Raw genomic sequence first — 24,563 nt, forward strand, 5'->3', positions numbered from 1 at the left:
TTCATTGTATTATTCTGTTCCGAGATTTCTGTTTGATTTCCCTTATTATTTCGATATCTCTGTTAAATTTATCTGATAAATTTCTGAACTAATTCTCTGTGTTTTCTTGAAATTTGTTGAGCTTCCTTAATTCAGCTAGTTTGAATTCTTTTAGTGAAAGATCATGCATTCTCATCACTTTAAGGTCAGTTTCTGGTGCCTTCATTTGTTTGTTTGGTGAGATCATATTTTCCTGAATGTTATTGATATTTGTGGAAGTGTGATGATGTCTGCACATTCAGAGATTAGGTATTTATTCTAATCTTCACAATCTGACTCTGGTTGTGCCTGCTAAGCTGACTGACGGCTGTGTTCCCTGTGCCTGTGACCACTGCAGCCATCTCAGCACGAGACAATGCTCTGAGCCCAGGTTGCCACATCTCTCATGAGGACGCTGAGGCTGATGTGGCTTCCAGGCCAGACGGTCTTGGGAAAGACCCAAGGAACGTGGCAGGGCAGTGTGGGGATGTTGGCCCGGGACTTGAGTCCAGAAGACTGCCCCGGTGGCCCAGATGGACCTGTGTCCCAGAAGGTCTCGATACAGGCAGGATAGGCCCTGACTGTAGTGAGGAGCTGGAGTTGAGACTGGACCCCTTCTGGATCAGCTGTGGAAAGAAGGCTGATGAGCCCCTGTCATTGGCTCAGATGGGCTTATGTCACCCAGCAGGTCTCTGCCCAAGTTGGGTAGTTCCTCAACTGCAACAGGAGGGGCCAGCCAGAGCTCAGACTAGGCCCACTTGTAATGGTTGATGTGCCTATAACATTGACTCAGATTGGCATATGTCTCCTAGCAGGTCCCTGCACAGACAGGAAAGTTCCCCGACTACAGCAGGAAGGGCTGGAGCTGAGACTACACCCTTTTAGGATCTGCTGAGGGATGGAAGATGGAGAGCCTGTCTTGTGTGTTTTGACAGGCACTCATCTCCCAGCAGGCTCAGCACAGCTGGGATAGCTTCCCGACTGCAGCCAAGAGGGGGCGGAGTTGAGACTGGGCCTTTCAAGATCTGCTGTGGGATAGAGGTTGGTGAGCTCATTGAGGCTCTGACTCCTGGCTGTGAGATATGGACAAGTCTCCCTCTGGGTCCTTGTGCAGGAGGAGCTGGAACCCTAGCTGAGGAAGACTGGAGCAGCACCACCGGGAAACTTTTATGTTCACTGCCAAGACCAATGTCAGCAGGCAAATGAGCCTTCCCATCAAGGAACTAGTGTGCACAATTCCTTCTGAACCCCTTGGCAGATGGTTTTGGCTGTCATCTCAAAGCCAAATGTGCCCATTTGGGGACTGTGCTATTTCCAGGCTTGAAGCCAGAAGCAAGCTTGGCAGGGCAGATCAGCCATCTAGGTGTCTGTCTTCACTCCTGAAGTGACTCTTCTAAGTCTTTGGTCCTCCAGGATTTCATAAACTCCTGCCTGAATCCTGAGGCTCTCACAGAGACTTCTGACTGTGGGTGGATGTAGAATTTTTGTAGTTGTGGAGGGATATGAGCAGTTTACGCTCTATTCCATCATCTTAGCGACATCACCAATATGCATTTTCTTTTTCATTTGATCTTTCTTTCATTGTTATTTAATCTCTTTGCTAATTTTTTATATTATCCTTGTCTTGGATATTCCCATTACTACTATTGTTTTGTCAATGCTACTTCCAATGCTGGAAGGTCATTGATACTCCTCCCAACAAAGTAGGTATAGCAGGCATCATAAACGTAGTATAAGAGGTAAGTAAAGATGGAAAAGATGAAGGGGAAAAAAAGAAATGGAAAAGAGGAAAACAAGAATAGAAAAAAGAGAAATTTTGTCTCATTTTCCTCTGAAGAATTATTTCATTTGTTTTGATGTATTTCACACAAAAGCCTTTTTTTTGTGCATATGAGTATGCACAATTTGCCTCAAGACTGCTTTCTCCAAAATTGCTTTTGAATTATCACCATTCCCCAACGATGATCATAATTATACTCTATCATCATATATAATTATACGCTGATGTAAGAAGCAAGTAATGAAAATGTGAGATGACTAGTGTGGTATAATAAAAAATATATTTGGTCTTTGTCCCTGGTTTTTGGCTCAGAGCTTCAAAAACCCTTTTAATTTCCTTTGTGATGGAAGTGTCTTCAGTTTTTTACACCTTTCAACCATACCAGATTTTATGCTCACAAGGTGACTTATGGAGGGCCCCCTAGATAACTGGGGTGGTCACGAGGAAAAAGAAACCACATGATTAGAAGGTTGAAGCTTTCCATCCAGGGATGGGAGAGGAGCTGGCAATTTAATTAATCATACCTACATTATGAAATCTCAATAAAAAACTCTGAAAAATGAGGTTTGGAGAGATTCCTGGTTGGGAACACAATGAGGTACTTAACTGGTAGGAAGGTGTACCCCAACTCCACAGTCACAGAAGCTCTTGGGCTTGGGAGACCCTTCAGACTTTCCCTATGTTACTTTTCATCTGCCGTTCATTTGTATTTTTTATGACACATATGGAAATCTATGTGTAGTGCTTTCATGCATTCTGTGAGTGCTTTCAGCAAATTATTGAACCTGAAGGGGTTGTGCAAAGCCCCAAATGTGCAGCTGACTTGAGAGGAATTCAGTTGGCTTGAGAGTGTTGGTACTTACGGCTTGTGTTTGAATTGGGGGCAGTTTTGTGGGAGTGAGCCCCTTAACCCGTAGAGTCTGTGATAGTTGTGGCATTATTGAACTCAATGGTAGTATAGTATATGCCAGAAAATTGGTATCAGAATGCAAATAGTCATGTCTATAAATCATATATTTACTTTTGAGCAAAATGGTAAACATTTCTACAAGTGATTGGAGATAGCTGCTTGGAGAAATAGGACAAAGACATCAAAAGTTTTTTTTTTTTTTTCAATATAGTCACTCTGTAAAAACAAGGAGGCAAAATTTTACACACTCAGTTTAAACTCAAATGAATAAATATTTACTGAGCACCTACTATGAGCCAAATGCTTTGCAAAATACTAGGAATTATAAAATTAAGTAAAACACATAGAATTTATAATTGATGAGTGACACAGATATATTAAAAAAACAAAAGCATATGTCTTGGTTTTTTTTGTCCATAAAAGTTGAACAAGAATTTTTATTCATAATCCAGGTTCTGGAATAGCTGAGTGAAAGTTTGGTGGGTTGGATTCATTAGCACAGATTCTTACCCTGTTTTTAAGAAAATACCTTATCCTTATATTGGTCCAAAAAGAATTTGAGAAGTATACTAATTAATTTCTATTTCTTTTAAATGTGGAAAAGCATTGCCTGATTGCCCCTGGAAAAGTGATAAATGCAATTTATGTGGATAAAAATTTTTAATTTGCAAATTTTTCTATTAACAATGTGACAGTATTATGATTTAACACAACAAGTTCAAAATCTTCACATTGTAAGACTGTGCAGTGCACATCCCAGGAAGTATTAATACATTCACGTAGACTGCAGTGTCAGCAGCTCCTCCTGGAGCAGTTCCACACAGTGGCCATATGCGTCTATTGTGAAGATGAGAACATATATCAATTTGCTAAAACTATTAAAATTGAAATAGTAAATACAGAAAAGTAATGGATTTGTATAACTGACTAGTTATTAAAATTTTATAATTCTGTAAAGTTAATTATTTTATGAAAATCAATAATTATAATATAAAAACTTGTTTTTAGGAAGTCCAACAATTACTTGTTTTTTAATAAATTTATATATATACATATGTATGTACAAAAAAAAGGGGGCAGAGACAAAAAGAGAGAAAATTTGCAGAATTTATTTCATTTCTTGATAAGTTAAAAAACCAAAATTGCCGCAAGCTGCACACAAAAGTGTCATCTAGAATGACAAAAGGTACTTTTGGGATATGTTTTCTATTTGAAATATTAAAATGAATATCATACTAGACAAGGATATTAAGCCAATAATTTCTCTTTTTTATTACTTATCCCTCTACATTAATAAGCATTTTCTTCATTATTTGATTCTATGTTACTAGTTTGCAAGGTACGACTCATTTTTGAAGCCAGAGTCAAAGAGAGGACAGTACACTTAATCAGCCTCCATTTCAAGGGACAGAGAACATAAATAGGAGCTCTTGACATTACAGCTCAAGTAGGAAAAAAAGGGCATTTCAAAATGTTGAAGCTAGATTTATTATATTGGGAAAATGAACACTTATTTGTGAGTTTATATTAAATTTCTTTTTCCATATCATAAATTGTAGAGAAGTTCTCCGAAATCTCCTATGCTTAATGCTGTCATATTTAGCTTGAACTAACTACTTATGGGCTCAGAAAATGTTCCAAATGGCTAGTTTCCTATTTTCAGTGCACAGATTTTTTCATAAGCTATAAAATTATCATTTTATTTTGTAGTTAAAAATCCTCCTTCTAAATCCCCTCAAGTAATGTAATAGAAATCTACAATCATAATCCTCATGTGCTTATTCATATCTGTAATATATTCATTGTCATAATCAAACTATCGAATCAAATGAATATTGATATTTCAAGATTCATGTTAATTTTTTTGCAAAAATCTTTGGTCTCTGGCATCTTTGACTGTTATCTCACTTTCTATAATTTCTATAACTGTCATATGTAAAAAGATTTATATGACTTTAAAATTTATATAATTTTTAAGATTTTTATTCTTGGGCCTTCAAATGCTATTATAAAATAATAAAACTAAACTTGTGACAGTTTATTTTTAACAGATGAAATAGATAATGATATATTTATATAAAGTTTCAATCATTACTTTGAAAACGATTTTGGTCTGTGAGGCCCCATTATTGAATTCCTACACTATGCTAGATAGTTATAAGAAAAATTTATTATGTATTCATGTGATTATAACTTATTTAAGCAGTATTTTAGAAGGTTAAATAAGTTAATCTTACTTAATAAGGAACAGTCTTTTGGAGGTAATATCAAAACAACAAAATAGTCTATAATTGGCAATAAATTATTCATCTGCTTTCCTATTAATCTTTCAAAATCATGTTGTAATTTACATCGACAGCCCTCCAAATCATAAAACTTTCATAAGAAATTCATTCATCCTTTGTTTATCTTGTAAGGACTCAGATATTTAAATAGTGTCTTTAAATTTACAGCCTTCCTTACTTAAAGCTAATCTCTTGAATGATGGTTTTTATGCTCAGTGAAAGTAAGGCAAACTTTTTTTTCATCCCTACTCAATACCTAATTTCTACACTGATACTACAGGTAAAAAGAATAGAATCATTCCTTTAATTTTTGTTTCAAGATTATTTTCTGATTGTTTCAGTTACAAAATTTCCCCTAGTTGGGTTTGCCAAGTGTTTCTGCAGACATTTTGTATAGTTCAAATTCTTCATCTCTTTTCTTGCATTTTAGAAATTGTTTTGTTTTCAGGCCTTTCCTCATTATGGATGTTATTATTGATTTAGCTTGTTTTGGTTATTTTTAGAATTATAGTTAAGCTTTTTTTTTTTTTTTTTTTTTTTTTTTTTGAGACAGAGTCTCGCTTTGTTGTCCAGGCTAGAGTGAGTGCCGTGGCGTCAGCCTAGCTCACAGCAACCTCAAACTCCTGGGCTCGAGCGATCCTTCTGCCTCAGCCTCCCGAGTAGCTGGGACTACAGGCATGCGCCACCATGCCCGGCTAATTTTTTATATATATATCAGTTGGCCAATTAATTTCTTTCTATTTATAGTAGAGACGGGGTCTCGCTCTTACTCAGGCTGGTTTTGAACTCCTGACCTTGAGCAATCCGCCCGCCTCAGCCTCCCAAGAGCTAGGATTACAGGCGTGAGCCACCGCGCCCGGCTTATAGTTAAGCTTTATGTGTTACAATTTTTGAGCAACATTAAATGATACAGAACTTACATTTATTTATATTTTTGAGTAAATACATATAGTTTATTGTACAGTTTTATAAAAGCACAAGAAAGAACACTGGTCACTATTTCTCCAAATTCTAGTTTTAAGAAGTACAAATATTTTTAATCTTTTATTCTATAAGAGAGCAAAAGTAATAAGACATTGCACATGGAATACATTAACTTCTTCCTCTTGGTTGACAACCTTTTTAAGGCTCAGCTCTGATGTCGTTTCACTCGTGACACCATCCCCATCTTCCTTAGGCCTCCATAAGTCTGTCTCTTCAGTAAAACTGTAAATTCCTGTAAAACTGGAACCTTTTGTTAATTATCTTTGCATCCTAGGAACCTAGTTCAATTCCTGATACATAGTAGTTAACTGATAAGTATTTCTTCGTTGCACTGCTTTGAATTTTCTCCTAAGCCATGAAATAGTCTGTAGTCAGAAGTGTTCTGTTTTTTTCCTTAATTTAACATGCATTTTTAAATGTATGTTTAGTTTACTCACTATGTTGTTTTCTGATATAATTACCATTTACTCAAGTTACCTTTAAGCAATATATGAGCTAGTATATCCCTTGACTAATTTTTAAAAGTATTTTATCATCTAAAGCATAAAACTGAAGAATTTTCAATGCAAATAGGTAATATTAATAAAAATTAGTACAATTAATTATATGTAAGAAAGAATAAATCTAAAAGGGAACAGATGTTTTCAATTCTGGCCAGTTGCTGCCATGAGATATCAGATTTTCCAAATTTAAAATGTCAGAAATTTAGATTTTTGTATTAAATGTTAGAAACTTATTAAACTTTGTTAAATTCACATAGCCCAAATACAGCTCTTCTATGGTTCAGATTTTGACTAATTACTGCCAGTTGGTTACTTCTAGCTATATGTTGTGGTTTTTTTTAGACACAGAGAGGTGGGTAAATGATAGTGTCTCAAGAATCAAACTGGATATAAGTTAGTCATCTCAATAAGCATTAACCAATTCTATTTTTCCATATTAAAAATCGGCACTGATAAAGTACAATTTATACTTCATTATCAGTACCGGAAAAAAAGTGTGTAATGTATTCTCATCAGGATGGAATCTGGAAATTTTTCTTTTTACTGTAATTTTCAAGCCAGTATACCTTGAAAATAGTGTCATAAAAATCTCTGGGCTTCCCCCGCCCCATTGTAAGGAAAGTTAATAATAAAAAGACAGTAAATCATAAATGCAGAATTACCCACTTAAGTAAAAGGGCAGCATCACTGGGTTGATATGAAAGGATTTCAGAGGATGGGTAGCATAATCTGTATTTCAGAAAATTGGGTAGGACCTGTAGAACTGGTGTTGAAAACGGTGCATTCTATAAGATGACAGTGTTATCCACAGTGAGTTGAAACCAAAATATGACGAAGAAATTTTCAGGATTTAGCTAGACAGCCAGTTTGACTTATCAGTAGTCTATGTTTGGAAGTACTGAGAAATCATCCTGGAAAGCATTTTGGGAGCCAGACCTTGGAGTGCCCTGAATGCTGTCTTTCGAATATTTATATAGCAAGTGTGCAGCCATGGCAGGTTTTTACGTGACAACATGGGGGAGGTGACATGTGCTTTCATCAAATTGATCTGGCATTTCTATCTGAAAAGGGACACTATGGGGAAAAGTAAAAGTTAGTAAATTATTTCCATAAATCAAGCATGAGATAAAGGCTTTTTCTAGGATTGGCAGGGTGATTATGTTAATAAAACTAAAAAGAGAAAGAACTGATTTCTTGGGAAAGAACTGATTTTAGTGAGCTAGATGATACATTTGTTTATTTTTAAGTATATTAAAGTTATAGTATTTAAGTAATAAATAAGTGGTAATATATAAATGTAGCTCAGAAAATGGGTGAAAACATATATAGATATACGTGTGCATATATACATATATAGATATACTTTGAAGTTATAAACATATAATGTAAAGCCTTAAGAAAAGATAAGTTATTAAAATAAGAGAGCCACAAGGATGGCAAGTTTAGTTAATGACTTTACCGTGAGGTTCGTAAAGGAGAGCCTAGGAAGAAGAAAAATGAGAGAAAATGAGTGAGCAATTCAAGAGGAGTCTGGAAGCTGAGTTAGAGTGATATCAGAAGAAAGACAGATCTCCACAATTAGAATATATTCTGTTAACATTGTAAGAAAGGTCAAGTAGAATGAATGCTGGAAAAATGCCACTAGGTTTGGGAATTACATTGTGATTGGGTTCAGAGGTAAAAATGAAGAAATGTAGAAGAATTATAGTTGAGAAAGTAGGGCATAGAAACCACTAATTTGTGCCAATAAAACTCTTGCTTTTTTTCACCTCCCACACTGTTCTTTTAAATCCAATAATTTTATCATCTCATTCCATATGGTATTGGATGGACACAGATTAAAGGAAGCAAAATTTCTGCCAGAAACAAGTTCTTTCTTCCAGGAAAGACACATGTTCATAATAGCAAAACAAATGGAAAAAATAGGTAAGACCAAACATATTAAAGTGTCTGAAATCTTTGATGATTTAAATGTCTCAGATTTATTTTAGGTATTTTATATAAGTATTTATAAGGACAGCACGAAATCATCAGTGAAACTTCAACTGAATGCAGAATTCTACTAGAAAGTAAATATGATATGTTTTAAAAAATAAATCATAGCATATGTTTGCAGTATAAGTAATAATAGAAATATCTATTTGTTTTGTAAAACATCACAGTCTAAAGAAATACTAAAGTTAAAAGACATTGCTAACATGAAAATTACAATCCTTTACATTTTCAAACCTCCATTAAAGAACCAAAGTGAGAAGAGAGGGATACTAAGTGAACCTCAAATTGTTTGTTTCTTGCTTTTTGCATATGAATGTTATAAACTTTAAACTATGAAATAAATTGTCTATTGTTGTAAGCAACTACTGTAGGTAGAACAAATTTATTCATTTGTACAGTAAAATTTCATTGACTGTCTGTGTGGCAGGCATTGTGTTAGGCATTGTTTCAGTAACAGAAAGCAAAAAATGGTCTCTGTCCTCCCAGAATTTATGATCTAGCTCAAACAGACAATTAATAAATTTAAAAAATAAACAAGGTATTATAGATTTCAAAAGAGCTATGAAAGTAATACCCAGGTTATATTCGAGAGTAACTGGGGAAAGCCTATGTTAAATAAGGTGATAAGGAAAGACCTTTTGAGGGAGGTAATGTTTGAGCTACAATGATAACACTAGACTAGCCCAGTAAAAACTTGGGAAGTGGCATGATTGGGAGACAGAAAGCTGTACAGAGTTCTTTAGGTGATACATAATTTAGCATATTCAAGGAATTAATTATAATAGGAAACAGTATTATTAAGGGCTTACTATCTACAGTAGTTTTAGATATTTTATTTTGTTTCTTTATTGTAATCACAATGGGATATAGATGCCATTATGATTCCCATTCCTGATAAAAGTCAGGAATGGAGAATTTAAATATTAATATCACAAGGATTGGCTGGGCGCGGTGGCTCACGCCTGTAATCCTAGCTCTCTGGGAGGCCGAGGCGGGTGGATTGCTCTAGGTCAGGAGTTCGAAACCAGCCTGAGCAAGAGCAAGACCCTGTTTCTACTATAAATAGAAAGAAATTAATTGGCCAAATAATATATATAGAAAAAATTAGCCGGGCATGGGGTCGCATGCCTGTAGTCCCAGCTACTTGGGAGGCTGAGGCAGAAGGATTGCTTGAGCCCAGGAGTTTGAGGTTGCTGTGAGCTAGGCTGACGCCACCGCACTCACTCTAGCCTAGGCAACAAAGCGAGACTCTGTCTCAAAAAAAAAAAAAAAAAAAATCACAAGGATTGATACATTAACGCCCTAGTTTGTCTTGCTCAGTTTTCGCATGCCACATCCCTATGCATAATCCATTTTTCATATTGTCATCAAAGTGAGCATTCTAAAAACCTGATCATGTAACTCCTTCTCTTAAAAATACTTCCGCTTTTTCCCATTGCCCTTCAGGTGGAATTCAAAATACTTAACATGCTTTCAAAGTGGTGTGACTATATCTCTTGTTATTCCTGGGATAGTCTCAATTTATATGATATTTTCCAGTATAATTCTTAATTGCATCCCCTTTCCTCTAAAATCCTGGTACTCTATGCTCCAGTCCATGGTTACTGCCCCAATCTCATTTCTAACCTGTCCATCCAGCCCATAATCTCACCCTCTGTGCTATCTATAGTCAAACAGAATTGTTTATAGTTCTTCATCTCTCTCAAGCTGTTTGTCCACTTCCAGGTTCTAGAATACCCTGGGCCTTCTGCTTATAGCTTTCTACTTACCACTCACTCTTCCCAAAATTACGGGCTAATTTTTCTACTCAATTTTAGGTCTCAACTTAGACATCACTTCTAATTCAGCTCTTAGATTTTCTACCAAAAGAATAAGCTAGGTGCCCTTCCAATCTATTGCTCTATCATTATTACATTTGCTCACCCTAGTGTTTTTGCCTATTTTGCTATTGGTGCCACTCACAATTTTATGAGTTCTTGAAGGCAAGGAAAGTATCCACATCTGTTTACTAGCTCCTGGCCCATATTCAACACAAAGTAATTCTATTAACTAGTAAGAATTTATTAGTTCTATATAGGAACTCTGTATTTCTAGCACTAAGGGTAATGCCCTACAGGAAGTAGGTTGTCAACACATATTTTTTTAAGTGACTAAATTCATACATAAATGAATACATTGGTGCTTGAGGTCTTTAAAAGTGGATGGAATTAATTTTAATGAGTGTTTCTATTTAAAATGATACTATTAGTAGGATTCAGATGTGTAGCGCTTGGAAGAAAGTTCATTTACTACAGGGTAAGCACAGTAGGTAAAAAATAGTTCTGTATCAGAAAATATAGCGTGTGAATTGGTAATGTTATTGAACTAAAGAGTGTTTTCCCCCCCTTTGGAAGAGTAGATGTGCTGTGTAAAGCTATTGAACTTAAGTATCATGTGAATGTAGGTGGATAATAAAAGAAAACATTTTAAATATTAGTTAATTCTTTATTAAAGTTAGAGGGCAACTGACTGGATTTAGGAAATGTATTAATACCTCCTCAGTCAGAAAATTGTAGAACATGGGTAATGTGAATGAAAGAAACCACTATCACCAAAGACCACCCACCCTGATACACTGGGCTTGTCATAGGTTCAAGCTTGTTTGCCAACACACTCTTGGGACAAGTTCTTTTCATGAAAAAAAATGTTGTTTCTTCACAGAAGTTTTGCTTCTGTGTTCTCCAGGCATGTCTAGGATAGTCTGATTATAGGATAAACTGAACTTAGGTTTATGAACAAAAAAATGACATCACCAGCATTGTTAGTAAGATTAATTGGTGATATCATGTGGGATGATTTGGAGTGACAAACGACTTGAGGTTGGAAAATTAAGAGATTTAAGTCCTGACAAGTGTTGTAGCAATAGGATGTAGAAGAGGGAGTTATAAGATAATTGTATGGATTAGTGATAGAATTTGGAAATTTTGAGGATGGACTAGGCAGGAAGTGGGTCAAAGATGCTTTGATCAATTAGTTAGTAAGTTTTGACCCTGATTTGCTAGTCAGAAGATTATTCAGCAAAAACGGAGAATTCTGGAGAATTGGTAAAGCATGAGATTAAGTTTACAGAGCGGTACTCAGATGGATACTTAATAAATGGAGTTTGGGAAAGATGTGAAAACTAACATATGGGTTTTGAAGTCTGAGATGAAATATTTAAAGCCCAGGACTAGGCCAGGCATGGTGGCTCACGCCTGTAATCCTAGCACTCTGGGAGGCCGAGGCGGGCGGATTGCTCGAGGTCAGGAGTTCGAAACCAGCCTCAGCAAGAGCGGGACCCCATCTCTACTATAAATAGAAAGAAATTAATTGGCCAACTAATGTATATAGAAAAAAATTAGCCGGGCATGGTGGCGCATGCCTGTAGTCCCAGCTACTCGGGAGGCTGAGGCAGAAGGATTGCTTGAGCCCAGGAGTTTGAGGTTGCTGTGAGCTAGGCTGACGCCAAGGCACTCACTCTAGCCTGGGCAACAAAGCGAGACTTTGTCTCAAAAAAACCAAAAGAAACAGACAAACAAAAAAAAGCCCAGAACTAGATGGTTACACAATGAGAGAGTAGAGAGAAGACTAGGATTGGAATCACGTTTTAATTACAAAATCATGGCTTTTCTCAGTATTTGTCTTATTTTATTAACATGTTATATTTAACAATGTTTAATACCTTGTCTTCCTGTACACGTTGAAATCTGCTCAGTGTCTTTAGCTCCTCTGGATCTCCCTCTGTGCTTGCCGTGCCGCGCCCCATCACACATGCATAATCACCACTGCAGCACTCACCTGTGTCGTCTCACTGCCAACACCAAAGCACCATTAATTTCTTGGTCCAAATATGAACAGATTTGTGCTCTGTTTAATTCTACCATAGCTAAATCTGACGTTAAAGAGAACAAATGTTAAAAAACTAAGGGATAAGACACAATGCAAACCATAAAAATATACTTTGCCATGTGTCCTATTTCCCTAGTTAGTTAGAGGAATAAAACAATAAAGAAGGAAGATAGTCCTTGGCTTAGAAGATCCCAGTCCCATAGTAGAGTTCACCCATCAAAGGCCCCAGAAAAGAATACTGAATAAACAATGTGACATCTCCAACAATCTTGCTATTTCCCATCTGGCCCACACTATGGCAGATCCTGAACATCAAATTCTCAGGGGTCCTGGTATTTTATTCTGACTACTCACTTTAACTTCAGATCACATACCATGGCTTTCTCTTTTCCAGGGTGCTTGTTACATCTTAAGAACTAAATTTGCCGCCAAATGCACAAGAAAACCTATCTATCCATCAATAAAAACAGCTAGATCAAATCATCTCCAACTTACCTACATGAGCTGCTCAAATTAAGCACCCTTAACACCTAGACTAATAAATTCCAGAATATATTATGATGAATGGACATACAAAAAATGGGGCACCACTTGCCTATCTCCCCCTTGCTTTCTCCCTAGATCTCAAGTGAGGTCACTCTTACAAAGTGGGCAATCTTCTCCACTACTTAGACACCAACCAGTGCATGGGAGGATGGGAGGCTTCCCTTTCCTTGAGACATTTCAAATTTGCCTCATTGGAAACTGAGGCTTGTTTCTGTTGCCCCAAGAAGTGAGGGTTAATTTCTTATTTGCTTAGCTGTATATGTCTTTCCTAATAAAGGAAAGTTAGCAACAGAAGAAGCAAGAAATTTTGAAGTTACCATTTGTTAAGTACAAGGGTTAACTTACATTCTTAAGAAACTCATTCCAAACGAATTTGACATTTGCTCTTGTGCCTTCATTTATTCAAGGAAGATAAAAACAACAGAATTTTTTTAAAAGAAAGTACGTCACAACACTTCCCCCACACACACTAAAATACACATAAACATAATTTTCTTTCTTGTAATTTCCAGAAACTTAGCTGAAAATTGGTGTATAACACAATTTAAGAGCAAGATGGAGAAACAAAACTAAGATGATGGAAAGCTAGAGACTGCTGGAGGTGATAGGCCCGTATTAGTCTGTTCAGGCTGCCACAACAAAGTACCATAAACTGGGTGATTTATAAACATTAGATGTTGGCCAGGCACGGTGGCTCACACCTGTAATTCTAGCACTCTGGGAGGCTGAGGCAGGAGGATCACGTGAGGTCCGGAGTTCGAAACCAGCCTGAGCAGGAGCAAGACCCCGTCTCTACTAAAAATAGAATGAATTTAATTGGCCAACTAAAAATATATAGAAAAAACTAGCCGGGCATGGTGGCGCATGTCTGTAGTCCCAGCTACTCGGGAGGCTGAGGCAGCAGGATTGCTTGAGCCCAGGAGTTTGAGGTCGCTGTGAGCTAGGCTGGCGCTCCGGACAACAGAATGGGACTTTGTATCAAAAAAAAAAAAAAATAGATGTTGATTTCTCACAGTTCTGAACGCTGGGGATTCCAACATCAAGGCATTCGCAGATTTGGTGTCTGAGTGAGGGCCGGTTTCCTAGTTCACAGACGGCACGTGGTGGAAGGGGTAAGGGCGTCTCTCTTTTTTATAAAGGCACTTAGGCCACTCGTGAGGCTCCACCTCCATGACCTATCACCTCCCAAAGTCTTCACCTCCTAACACCATCACCTTGAAGGGTTAGGATTTCACATATAAATTTTGGAGGAACACAAACATTCAGACCACAGCAGGATCCTTCCTGCCTAATTTTTTGTTCTCACATATAAGAATATTTAAAGGCAAATCTTCTTTTTTCTAAGTGTTGTGATACGTTATGTGACTTTAGTTTTTTTACCTCTGATTAAAGGATTTTGTTCCTTTTATGATGTCACATCTTATGTGAAGAGTGTTTAATATTTGAAAAGATTAACTCTTCTTAACTCTTGAGTGTGTTAATTGAGAAAATTTGTTTAGAAAAATTAAAGCGACATTTTAAAAATGCAACTATAAGGGATATAAAGACACATTTATAGCTAAGAACCATTTTATGAGAATGCTTTTTTTCATATATGTCAACAAAATTTACATAGGCAGAAATGCATAAAATATAGAATACTCACAAACATTTCTATCTCAAATTTTTGAACAGAAAGAAAGGGAGAGAGGTTCTAATTTGGCCTTTATGTTTCGACTGCCTTTTGCTGCTGGGAGGGTATTTAGCATCAGCATGTTGGACACTCTTCTATATCAGGTATGCAATATTTCCTTATGTCTCTCTGAAACGGTTATTTTATATTTAGATTTTATTTAAATGAATAATCTAGTGTTTCTCATGGAGCTGTTAAATTAAAATTGGCTCTGGAAGTAATTGGATGTTTTATTTCATGTATTTAATGACAAGTGCTCCTGTGAAACATTTTATAAGAAAATATTATTTAAAAAATAATCTATCGACATTATTTTTAGGCATTCTTTGCCAATGCCCTGTAATGTTTATTGTGACATTTTAATACATTTTGTATATTATTCTAAGCATATTACTGGATCAAAAAAAAATAAGAAAAAGTTACTAAGTTAGGAAAAAAGACAGCATTCTTTGTAATGCACACTTTTTTCAGATTTGAAATAAAACATCAAATTGATATTGCTAAATGATAAACCAAGGACAATTTAAGCATCTGTCAATCATTGCCTTCTTCAGAAAAATATAAAAACAATTTTACAACAACTAAGAACCATTTAATTTTTTCCTGAATTCCAAGTTAACCTTTTCATTTTCTCACAGCTAAGAAATTCATGGAGATGTTTTTTCACACAAATTTATTATAATCTTTTTTGTCTCTGCCAGAAACTGAGCATTATTTCAGTAATATTTCACATTAACATACAATCTTTAAATGGTTCCATTAAAAGGAAAAAGATATTCACAGGGTTTTAAATTATTTGATAACATTAATCTCCAATTAAGCATTAAAGCATTTTGTTGTGCCTATTTTTTTGGATTATTTATGTATGTACCTTCTATAATTGCTTGACTGAACAAACTAATCCAAAGATAGTAAAAGCTTTTCTGCTGACCTTTGGGCTAGTTGTGCCCACGAGTATGGCTCTAGCAATGTCAGGAACCATCTGCTTATGTCGGTTGAGTTCCTGAGCAAACACAACACAGGAAATAAATACTCCTATTTTCCCTAGAGTTTCCAGACACAGTATCATCTGGGTACTCTCTAGGAGTCAGGGCTTGCACTTCAAGCACCATCCAAATGCTTGGGCATTATTATGCACCAGGGATATTTTTTAGTCACCCTATCCCATGTCTAAATAAAATCATATAAAGAAGTCTAATGTATAAGTTAAATAGAAGGAAAACTATTTTGTAGAAGTAGAAAGCGGTAGTTTTTTTCTTTCACTTCATTTTTCCCTCACATTTTATGTTATAAATAGAAAAAGGAAATTTGGTGTTTTCTGAAGTTTCTGCAGAAAGTATAAACTAGAACTATGGTTTTTAAAGTCTTAAATGTAGCAGAGTAAATATTACATTTTGGATCTCCATCCAATACATACGTGTGTGTATAACTGAAACAAAAAAAACTTTCCCTTTCTGCTTATAATCTGCTATGTTATTTTCTATCTTATTGAATGATTTCCTATTTTATTTAAAAATTTGCTGGCCATAACCTATAACTCTATTTTGTGACTTGTTTGAAAAGCATTTAACTAGAGAATGACAGAATTAGTAAAATCTCGAGAATAATTTCTCTTCAGTGGGACTTTTCATAGGTTGTTCATGGTTTTTGAAACACTGGGAATGATTTTCAACCACCCTTTCTTTAACTTTTTACTAAAGAAATGATCTATGTGTCTATAAAGACTGTTCTAGCTTTCGAAATTTCCAACATTAGAGATGCACTTTTACCCCAGGGAAATGTAATAATTCAGATTTCTTTAAAAAATACTCTATTTTAGCATGGAATGGTGTGGAAAGAGAATATATGCAATAATGAATGATAAATATAGGTTAGAAATGTATTTTACTACCATAGAGCTTAGTCCTAAAAAACAGATTGAAATTTTTCATTGCAAATTAATTTTAATTCTTTCTAGTTTTTATATTACCATTTTGTTTATAACTTTTTTGTTACTAAACATTCTAAAAATGTTTCTATATGCCTAATAGCACACATAAAATGTGAGCATAGCAAGATATTTCTGGATAATAATTATTTCCTATAGTTCTTGATGAAAAGCTTAACTCTATGTGTTTATTTAGGACACTGAGAAGATAGACTTTTGTTATTTTTTATATGGAGACTAATGATGTGTTATAAGAATTATCTTTTAAAAGTGGTTAGCTGTTCCCAATCTTAGCTGTTCTATACATCTCATACACATAATAAACACATATTTTGTTTATATTGCAGTCATTTGTGAAGGATTATATGATTTCAATCACCAGACTTCTGTTGGGACTGGACACTACACCAGGATCAGGGTTTCTTTGTTCTGTAAGTTAACTTCTAGAATAGAAGATTGCTCTGATAGAAGGTTTTGAAATTCATCTACCAGGTCTTTGGCTAACTCTTCTGTGTACTATATTATTGTTTTCTAATGTATGTCCAAAGAGTTGCATCAAGTTTTTTAAATTCCTTAAAAATTTTCAGGGAAATATATTATTTTTAATTAATAATCATAAAAATAGCCATTCCACATAAAATTCAGAATGAAGGTTTTTTTTGTTGTTGTTTGTTTGTTTCCCTAATTGACAATTTGAGACTGACAGGTTCAGACGCAGGTTACCACATGGTCTGGGAAAACAGTGATCATGTAGTTTAACCCCTTTGTTTTATAGATGAGTATAAGTGTGTCCAAGTATATTAAATGAAGTGACTTACTAACAACAGTGCAGATTTACAAGTAGCAAAAAGGTACTAGAACTCATGTTTCTTCTCTGTTAGCCCTGTGATTTTTCTACCACACGTCTTTGTCATTATGGATGTTAATAGAACATTGAGTTTAACAAGGCTTTTTTGTACTGCAGTAATTTTTACATTTTACATTTTATAGCATAAGCAGACCCTATCCACTAAATACCAGTGGCAGACTCCAGTTATTGCAACATTCAAAAAAGTCTCCATATGGTTTGTATCTCTAAGCCAATTGCCAGTGCTCTATTGCCTACTGATACTGAACTAATATAATATCATACTGCCCCAAACTGAATACTTAGATTTCTCAAGTTTGGGTGAACCTCCCAGGGTAAGCTAAGGTAGAGTACTATAAATATATTTAATATACAGATAAGTATTTATGAAATATTACTTTGAGATTTTAAAATATTAATAATTCTACCTTTAAGAAGTGGAAAATACCCACTGGGTTTTTAATTCTTAAACATCTAATATGTAAATAATTTATATGTATTATAGATGAAAATCACTGAAGATGACTTATGGATCAGAACTTATGCCAGACTTTATCAGAAGTTGTGTTCTTCCACTGGAGATGTTCCCATTGGAATCTTCAGGACCGAATCCCAGAAACTTACTACATCTGAGGTTTGGAAATATCAAAATATTCCTATTTGGATGTTTAATCTGTTGAATATGATCATTCATAAATTTGAAAATTTATTTCTAAAAAAATGTCATAGAAAATAAAAAAGAATGCTATCTGAATACACAGTGTTGAATCTCAGAAACAAAAATCTTGTCAACTATTTGTTTTTGAAAACTATATCAGAATTTCACAAAATATTGTTGGCTAAGGGGCTGTTGTAGTTTATGGACATTGGACTTTGGATGCCTTTTATAGACCTAGGATTATCCATTTCTAGAAGATTGTCAGGAAGCAGATTAATTTTAAATAACCTTAAGGTTCTAACACATAAGAAAAGTTCTCAAGGCAAGCAACCTAGATTTCTAATATATTCATCAACTGCATATATTAGCATTTGGAAGGAAGCAAGACAAAGAGAACCAAGTAATTTTTGAAATTCATATTTCTCAATCTCTAGATTGAAGACCACTCTTAAGCTAAAAGAAATCTCTAGCAGCCATGCCAGACCTTCCCAAAGGAAATCTCAGTAAATTTAACAGCACACTAGGGTCCATTAAAATGGAGAGATAATTTCTGATGACTGCATGCAGCTGAAAACATATTCACATTTTGATTTGGTCACTTCATATGGTTCTAAGTAGGTTTTATATCCTTAGCAAAACATTATCTTTTAACTCAGAATCTCTTATTAAATAAAGATTTTGGATAAATGCACTATCCTATCAATATCTATAAACTTATTTAATATAAATTATCATTTATAGGCCGGGCGCTGTGGCTCACGCCTGTAATCCTAGCTCTTGGGAGGCCGAGGCGGGCGGATTGCTCAAGGTCAGGAGTTCAAAACCAGCCTGAGCAAGAGCGAGACCCCGTCTCTACTATAAACAGAAAGAAATTAATTGGCCAACTGATATATATATAAAAAAAAATTAGCCGGGCATAGTGGCGCATGCCTGTAGTCCCAGCTACTCGGGAGGCTGAGGCAGAAGGATCACTCGAGCCCAGGAGTTTGAGGTTGCTGTGAGCTAGGCTGACGCCACGGCACTCACTCTAGCCTGGACAACAAAGTGAGACTCTGTCTCAAAAAAAAAAAAAAAAATTATCATTTATATTGAAATATTTTTCTTCTTCAAACACTTCAGTTATTATAAATTTTAAGAAAATTTTTGAAGCCATTTCTTTTTTTGGTCTTGCGCAAAATTACTGTGACTATGAGGCTCGGATCGGTCATATGTATTTCAGTAGTCTATATTATCATTAAATCACTTGGTGATTAAATCAACAAATCCATACATAGAAAATAAGAGCTTTATAAAAAGTATAGGAGTAACGGAGTAGATTTTTAGTTTTGTGTTGTCAAAATTTATAATTTGGCACTTACTTAAGTGGCCAGCGGAAAATAGTTCAGTTTGTCTGAGATGTTTTTGATGGTTTTACTGTAGCTTCAAGGGTGTTAAATGAAACTTTGTTGTCATCTCTCCTGCTGAATGCAAGTTTTTCTTTGGCTGTGGTCCCTGTGGTTCACACCACAGAAAGTGAGACCAAATCAGAGAAAGTCAGGAATGCCTAAATGGAGACACATACCAGATAGTTAAAAATGTAAGATGGTTTGTCCACATATGCCTAAAATTTTAAGACTACTGGATCTAAAAATTATTATTTGGTGGAAGGTTAAAAGACCAAGTGTTTTCACACCTAAGCAATCAAGCATTATCACAAAATACCACAGACTGGTGGGTTATAAGCAACGTCAATGTAATTCCCACAGTTCTGGAGGTTGGAAAACCAAAGATTACAGCACCAGCCTCAGGTGTTTCGTGAGGGCTTGCTCCCTAGTTCTCAGATGGCCATGTTCTCACTGTGTCCTCACATGGTAGGAAAGGCAAGGGATCTCTCTGAGGCCTCTTTTATAAGGAGCCCTTGTGACCTAATCACCTTTCAAAAGCCCCACTTCCGAATACCAGACATTGGGGATTAGATTTCCACATATGAATTTTGGATAGCAGGTGGGAGGGAACATTCAGTCTAGACAAACCTTTTTTTTCTTTTTGACAGTGGTAAGTACAAAGAAGATTTTCATACAGCATAGTATTATCACATTCTTATCTCACATACAAGCTTGGTGAATTTCAATGCAGTAACTTCTGCCCTTAATCAAGTCTACATCCACGTTAGTCATTTTATGTTATTAAAAGACTCTGCTGTGTGCTATTTTTATTGTAGATAGGGAAAGAATAACTGAGAATTTTTATTGTCATCAGGGGCTATTGAACTGCATATTGGTCAACGCTGCCCATCACAAGTAAAGATCATCTCAGTAAAATGCTTTTGAATCCCCAAACCTCTGGCTTGCATAAAAAACACATATCATAGGAAAGATAAAAAGAAAGTGGGTTAAATAAAGATAATACGTCCTGTTTTCCTATGTTCAATTCAATTCATCTTTGGGCACATATATTTTATTTTAAATTTTATATCCTGCCTATTGTGTAAAGAATTGAGGTAAAAATAATTAAAGGTAAATATAGGACAATCAAGCATTTTTTATAGCAAAATATAGTAATAGAGGCAGAGAAATTGATCAACTTCTAACATATGCTGAATGCTACAGTTGAAGCCCAACTTCTTTTATTTTTCGTGGCAAATAAGGCAAAAATAGAACTGTGTTGATTTATATAGTTATTATGGTATGAAACATGAAAGGATAAATTTCATTTCACGAAAGATTTATTTTTCCTGATTACTCGTTAAAAGGATGAGTATATTCTGTACTCCTTTAATTTAGAGATTTTAGATAAGATGATGAATAAGTATCTGCCTTCAGTTACAGTTTTGCGAGATGCAAAAGTACCATTAAAGTAGGTATCCCTTACATTAACCTTATATTTGATAAAAACCAAAAAACAGAGGGGGTCATCAATTAAATCTTGACCCAGAAAAGATACTGAGTTTTGCGTAAAGAAGGAAATATTATTTTTTGCTGATTAAACAAAAACACAGAATAAGAGCTTAGTGGATCTAATGAAATGAAAGATGTCTTAGACATTTCACCATTACTCTCAAATATTAGATGGTTCCAAAAAATAAAGTTTTGAAAATCAAATAATTCATCATTGCTCAAAATGCCAATTTCCTCTTACTTGAATTCAAGGAAGAAACCAGATTTCAGGAGGTAAAAACTTTATTCAGTAATTGGAAGTGAAGAGTCTTGTATTTTTGCTTATATAGCTCTCAGATCCTTATTTTGTCTGATGGCTGGAAAAATTGTGCTATTGTCTTTCAACCCACAATGGCAAATTTTGAAGTTTTATTCTATGGAGCTGGTGTGTGGACAGAGGGGGGGACTTTGGACAGAGGTGAGGGCCAGGAGTACCACACTGAATTTTGAGTGCTAAGTAAAAAGTTATATTCTGTGTGATTTACCTTTCTACAGCAAATTGGAAGGGTCTTCCCTAGAGAATTTGATCAAGACAAGTGGAAGGCCCTAAAAATATAGACGTGGGACATTGTCTAATTCAGTAATCCAGCTAGATCACTGTGGAACTCAACAATAAAAAGTAACTCACTCAGAGCTTTCAATAAATTTAGTATTCTCTTATTCTTTAATAAGAGAAGACAATTAAAAATTCCCTGCTATATCACGAAAGCTTCCAATATAAACTATAGATACCAAAGTAAACAAACAGGAAGAAAAAGAGAAACTTGTAGAAGAAATAGCCTGTTGAAGGAGAAGAAAATTTAAAAATATAAAATAAAAACTTCCACTCCTAGGTATTTATCCAAGAGAAATGAATATATAGTCACACAAAGATTTGAACACAAATGTTCTTAGCAGCATTACTAATAATTGCTAAAAATTGGAAACAGTTGAATGTCCTTTAACTGGTGAACAGATAGATAAATTGTGATATATCCCCACAAGGAAATATTATTTAGTAACAGAAACAAATTACTTATATGTGCAGTAACTTAGATGAACCTCAAAAACAAGTTAAATGAAAGAAGACAAACACAAGAGACAACATATTGAATGATTCCATTTATATGAAATGCCATAAAAGGCAAATGTATAGAGACAGAAAGTAGATTAGTGATTGCCTAAAGCAGGGAGAGGTCAGGGGAATGGAGATTAACAGCTAAAAGATATGATGGAACTCATTCGGGTGATGGAAATAATCTAAAACTGCTTTGTCATGATGCTTTACACAACTTGGTAAATTAACTGAAATAACTTTGAATTTAATACTTGAGTGGGTGAATTATATGATATGTCATGTATGTATTAGTAAAGTTATATGTGAAAAACTGTTAATATTATTAGAAATATAAATTATAAGAATGAAAGATGAATAATAAAATATAATTGAAAAGAATATTTAGATAATAAAAAGAACTTGGGAATTAAAAATATAATAACAGAAGTGAAAAAGTTTATAACATAAAGTTCACAAAATTGCTGATAAGTTAGAGCAAGAATTGAAAACATGAAAATAGTAAAGAAAAGGTAAAACTAGAGAACTATTCTAGGAAGTCTAAGACCTGAATCTTAATATTTTAAGATAGAGGAATTACAGTAGAATTGAGGAAATATTAGTGTAATAATTCTAGAATAATTCCAGGATAGAAGAATGTTGATTTCCAAACAGGAAGAGTCACCAAGTGCCCACAACAATGAATTAAAATAAAGTCATAACAAGGTATGATACCATAAATTTTAGAACACTGAAGGAAAGAAGATCCTAAAAGCCTTCAGAGAGATTAGGCAGGAGACTGTAGGAAAGTCCCATGCAAAATATCATTTGGGATTTCTCAACAGCAACACCATAAGCCAGAACACAATGGAACAATGCTCTCAAGATTCTAAAGGAAAATTAGTTTCAAATTAGAATTCTATACCCAGACAAAGCTATCAAACTTGCATAAGAATAGAATAAATAATATTTCAAATATGCATACTCTCCAAAAATATCCTTCCCATGCCTGCTTTCTAAAGAGCCTACCTCCACCAAAACGAATGAGTAAAATGAGGAAGGAACCATGATATGTAGGACACCAGACATTTTATGGAAATGAGATGACAAGAGTGAAGTCAAGGAAATTCCCAGAATGATGGTGAAAGGATCACCAGGCATAAAGGGAGACCCAGAGCAGAAGGTCAGAAGGCTTCAGAGAAGTTTCTTAATGAAGACGAAATCTGTGGATTACATGATGCACCTGAATATCTCTAAAAAAAATTAGACAATTGCCAAAGAGTTCTGATTGAATTACTGTATATATCTGAGCAATTAATACAATAAAACAATTATTAATTTTAAGAATATAACACTACCATCAGTGATAAAGAATGTGTGTGGGAAATGAATACCAACCACATATCTTATATATCTCATTTGTAAATTTTACTTAGTCATAATATGTACTCAATTTCGACCCATCCAAAATTATATTGAGCTGTTTTGAGATGATGGGAGATGGCAAAGGTAGTGGAATATATGGAAATGATTGTCAGTTCCTCCTCTTCTAGAGTACAAAGTTCAATAGATAGAAGAAGAAATTGAAAAAATTAAGAAATCACAATCAAGCATATATAGAATCAGAGGTAAAGACCAACATAAACAGCTAAAAAACACAAAAGTAGATGGGTCCTATGAGAGGCAAATGAGAGAGGTTATGATGGAAGCTGCTATTTTTCAAAGCAAACTATGATATTTTCTGTTTTAACTATGCATTGCAACCAATAGACTTGCCAATAGGCATAAAGTAGTGATATTAGACTCATTCATTGATTATTTCTTCAGTATATACTTTTAAGTCATAATTCTATCCCATTCTGTGAAGAGTTTTATTAAATGCCAGCGTTTTATGTAAGGGTAAACTAATGGAAAGATTCATGGCTTTGCTTCCTTGTTTGTTCATGTAGTTTTAAAAAGCACATTTCAAAGGTGGATACAGGTTTTCATGCCCAATCATTTTCTAGCCTGCCTTTAATGTCTTCCCATGTTCTGTTTGAGAGAAAGTATTTGTATCATAAGTTACATCTTTGACATAACTACTTTGCTTGTGGGGTGGGAGAAGCACTGAATACTTTAGTAGACATCTTTGAAAAGACAAATAATGACATGGAATATTCATAATTAAAACCCATAAAATTTATAAAGGACCTGGAAAACTATCTTAGTTATTTACAATGGGCTATAGATTGGTGAAAGAAGTCACACAAACGCAAGCAGTGAGTGAAGTGTATATGCACACCATGGCTGGAAAATCAGTCTGTGGAGAGTAGGGTAGGATGGATCTGCTCCTTTATAACTAGTTACATGTCACCCTGCCAGGAGAGCTTCTACCACTGTCTGTAATAGATATTTCAATTTCAGCGAATTTTTACAAACATTAATTCTCCTGGTTCAAAAAACAATACAGCAACATTGACACATGCACACAGGCACAAATGAAAACAAAAACAAAAAAGAGAAAGAATACTGGAAGGACAAGGACCCATATTCCTTTTGGTGGACAAAAGGGAACATTATTTTCCTCCTCAATTCTTCATACAGAATTCTGAATTCCAAAAAGCTCACTAGACTCATTTGGTGG

General features: G+C 34.9%; 1 protein-coding gene across 6 annotated transcripts in view; it reads left to right on the forward strand.

The window, feature by feature from the left end:
* Window positions 1-24,563, forward strand: part of KCNT2 (potassium sodium-activated channel subfamily T member 2) — a 323,447-nt gene that overhangs the window by 272,558 nt on the left and 26,326 nt on the right. For all 6 annotated transcript variants that reach the window (XM_075996993.1, XM_012743486.3, XM_012743496.3 and 3 more), the window contains 3 exons: window positions 14,563-14,664; window positions 16,835-16,918; window positions 17,840-17,968. In XM_075996993.1, the coding sequence (XP_075853108.1) occupies window positions 14,563-14,664; window positions 16,835-16,918; window positions 17,840-17,968 (315 nt within the window). The remainder of the gene's footprint in view (window positions 1-14,562; window positions 14,665-16,834; window positions 16,919-17,839; window positions 17,969-24,563) is intronic.

Source organism: Microcebus murinus, chromosome 23, assembly GCF_040939455.1.
Source record: "Microcebus murinus isolate Inina chromosome 23, M.murinus_Inina_mat1.0, whole genome shotgun sequence".
NCBI lineage: Eukaryota > Metazoa > Chordata > Mammalia > Primates > Cheirogaleidae > Microcebus > Microcebus murinus.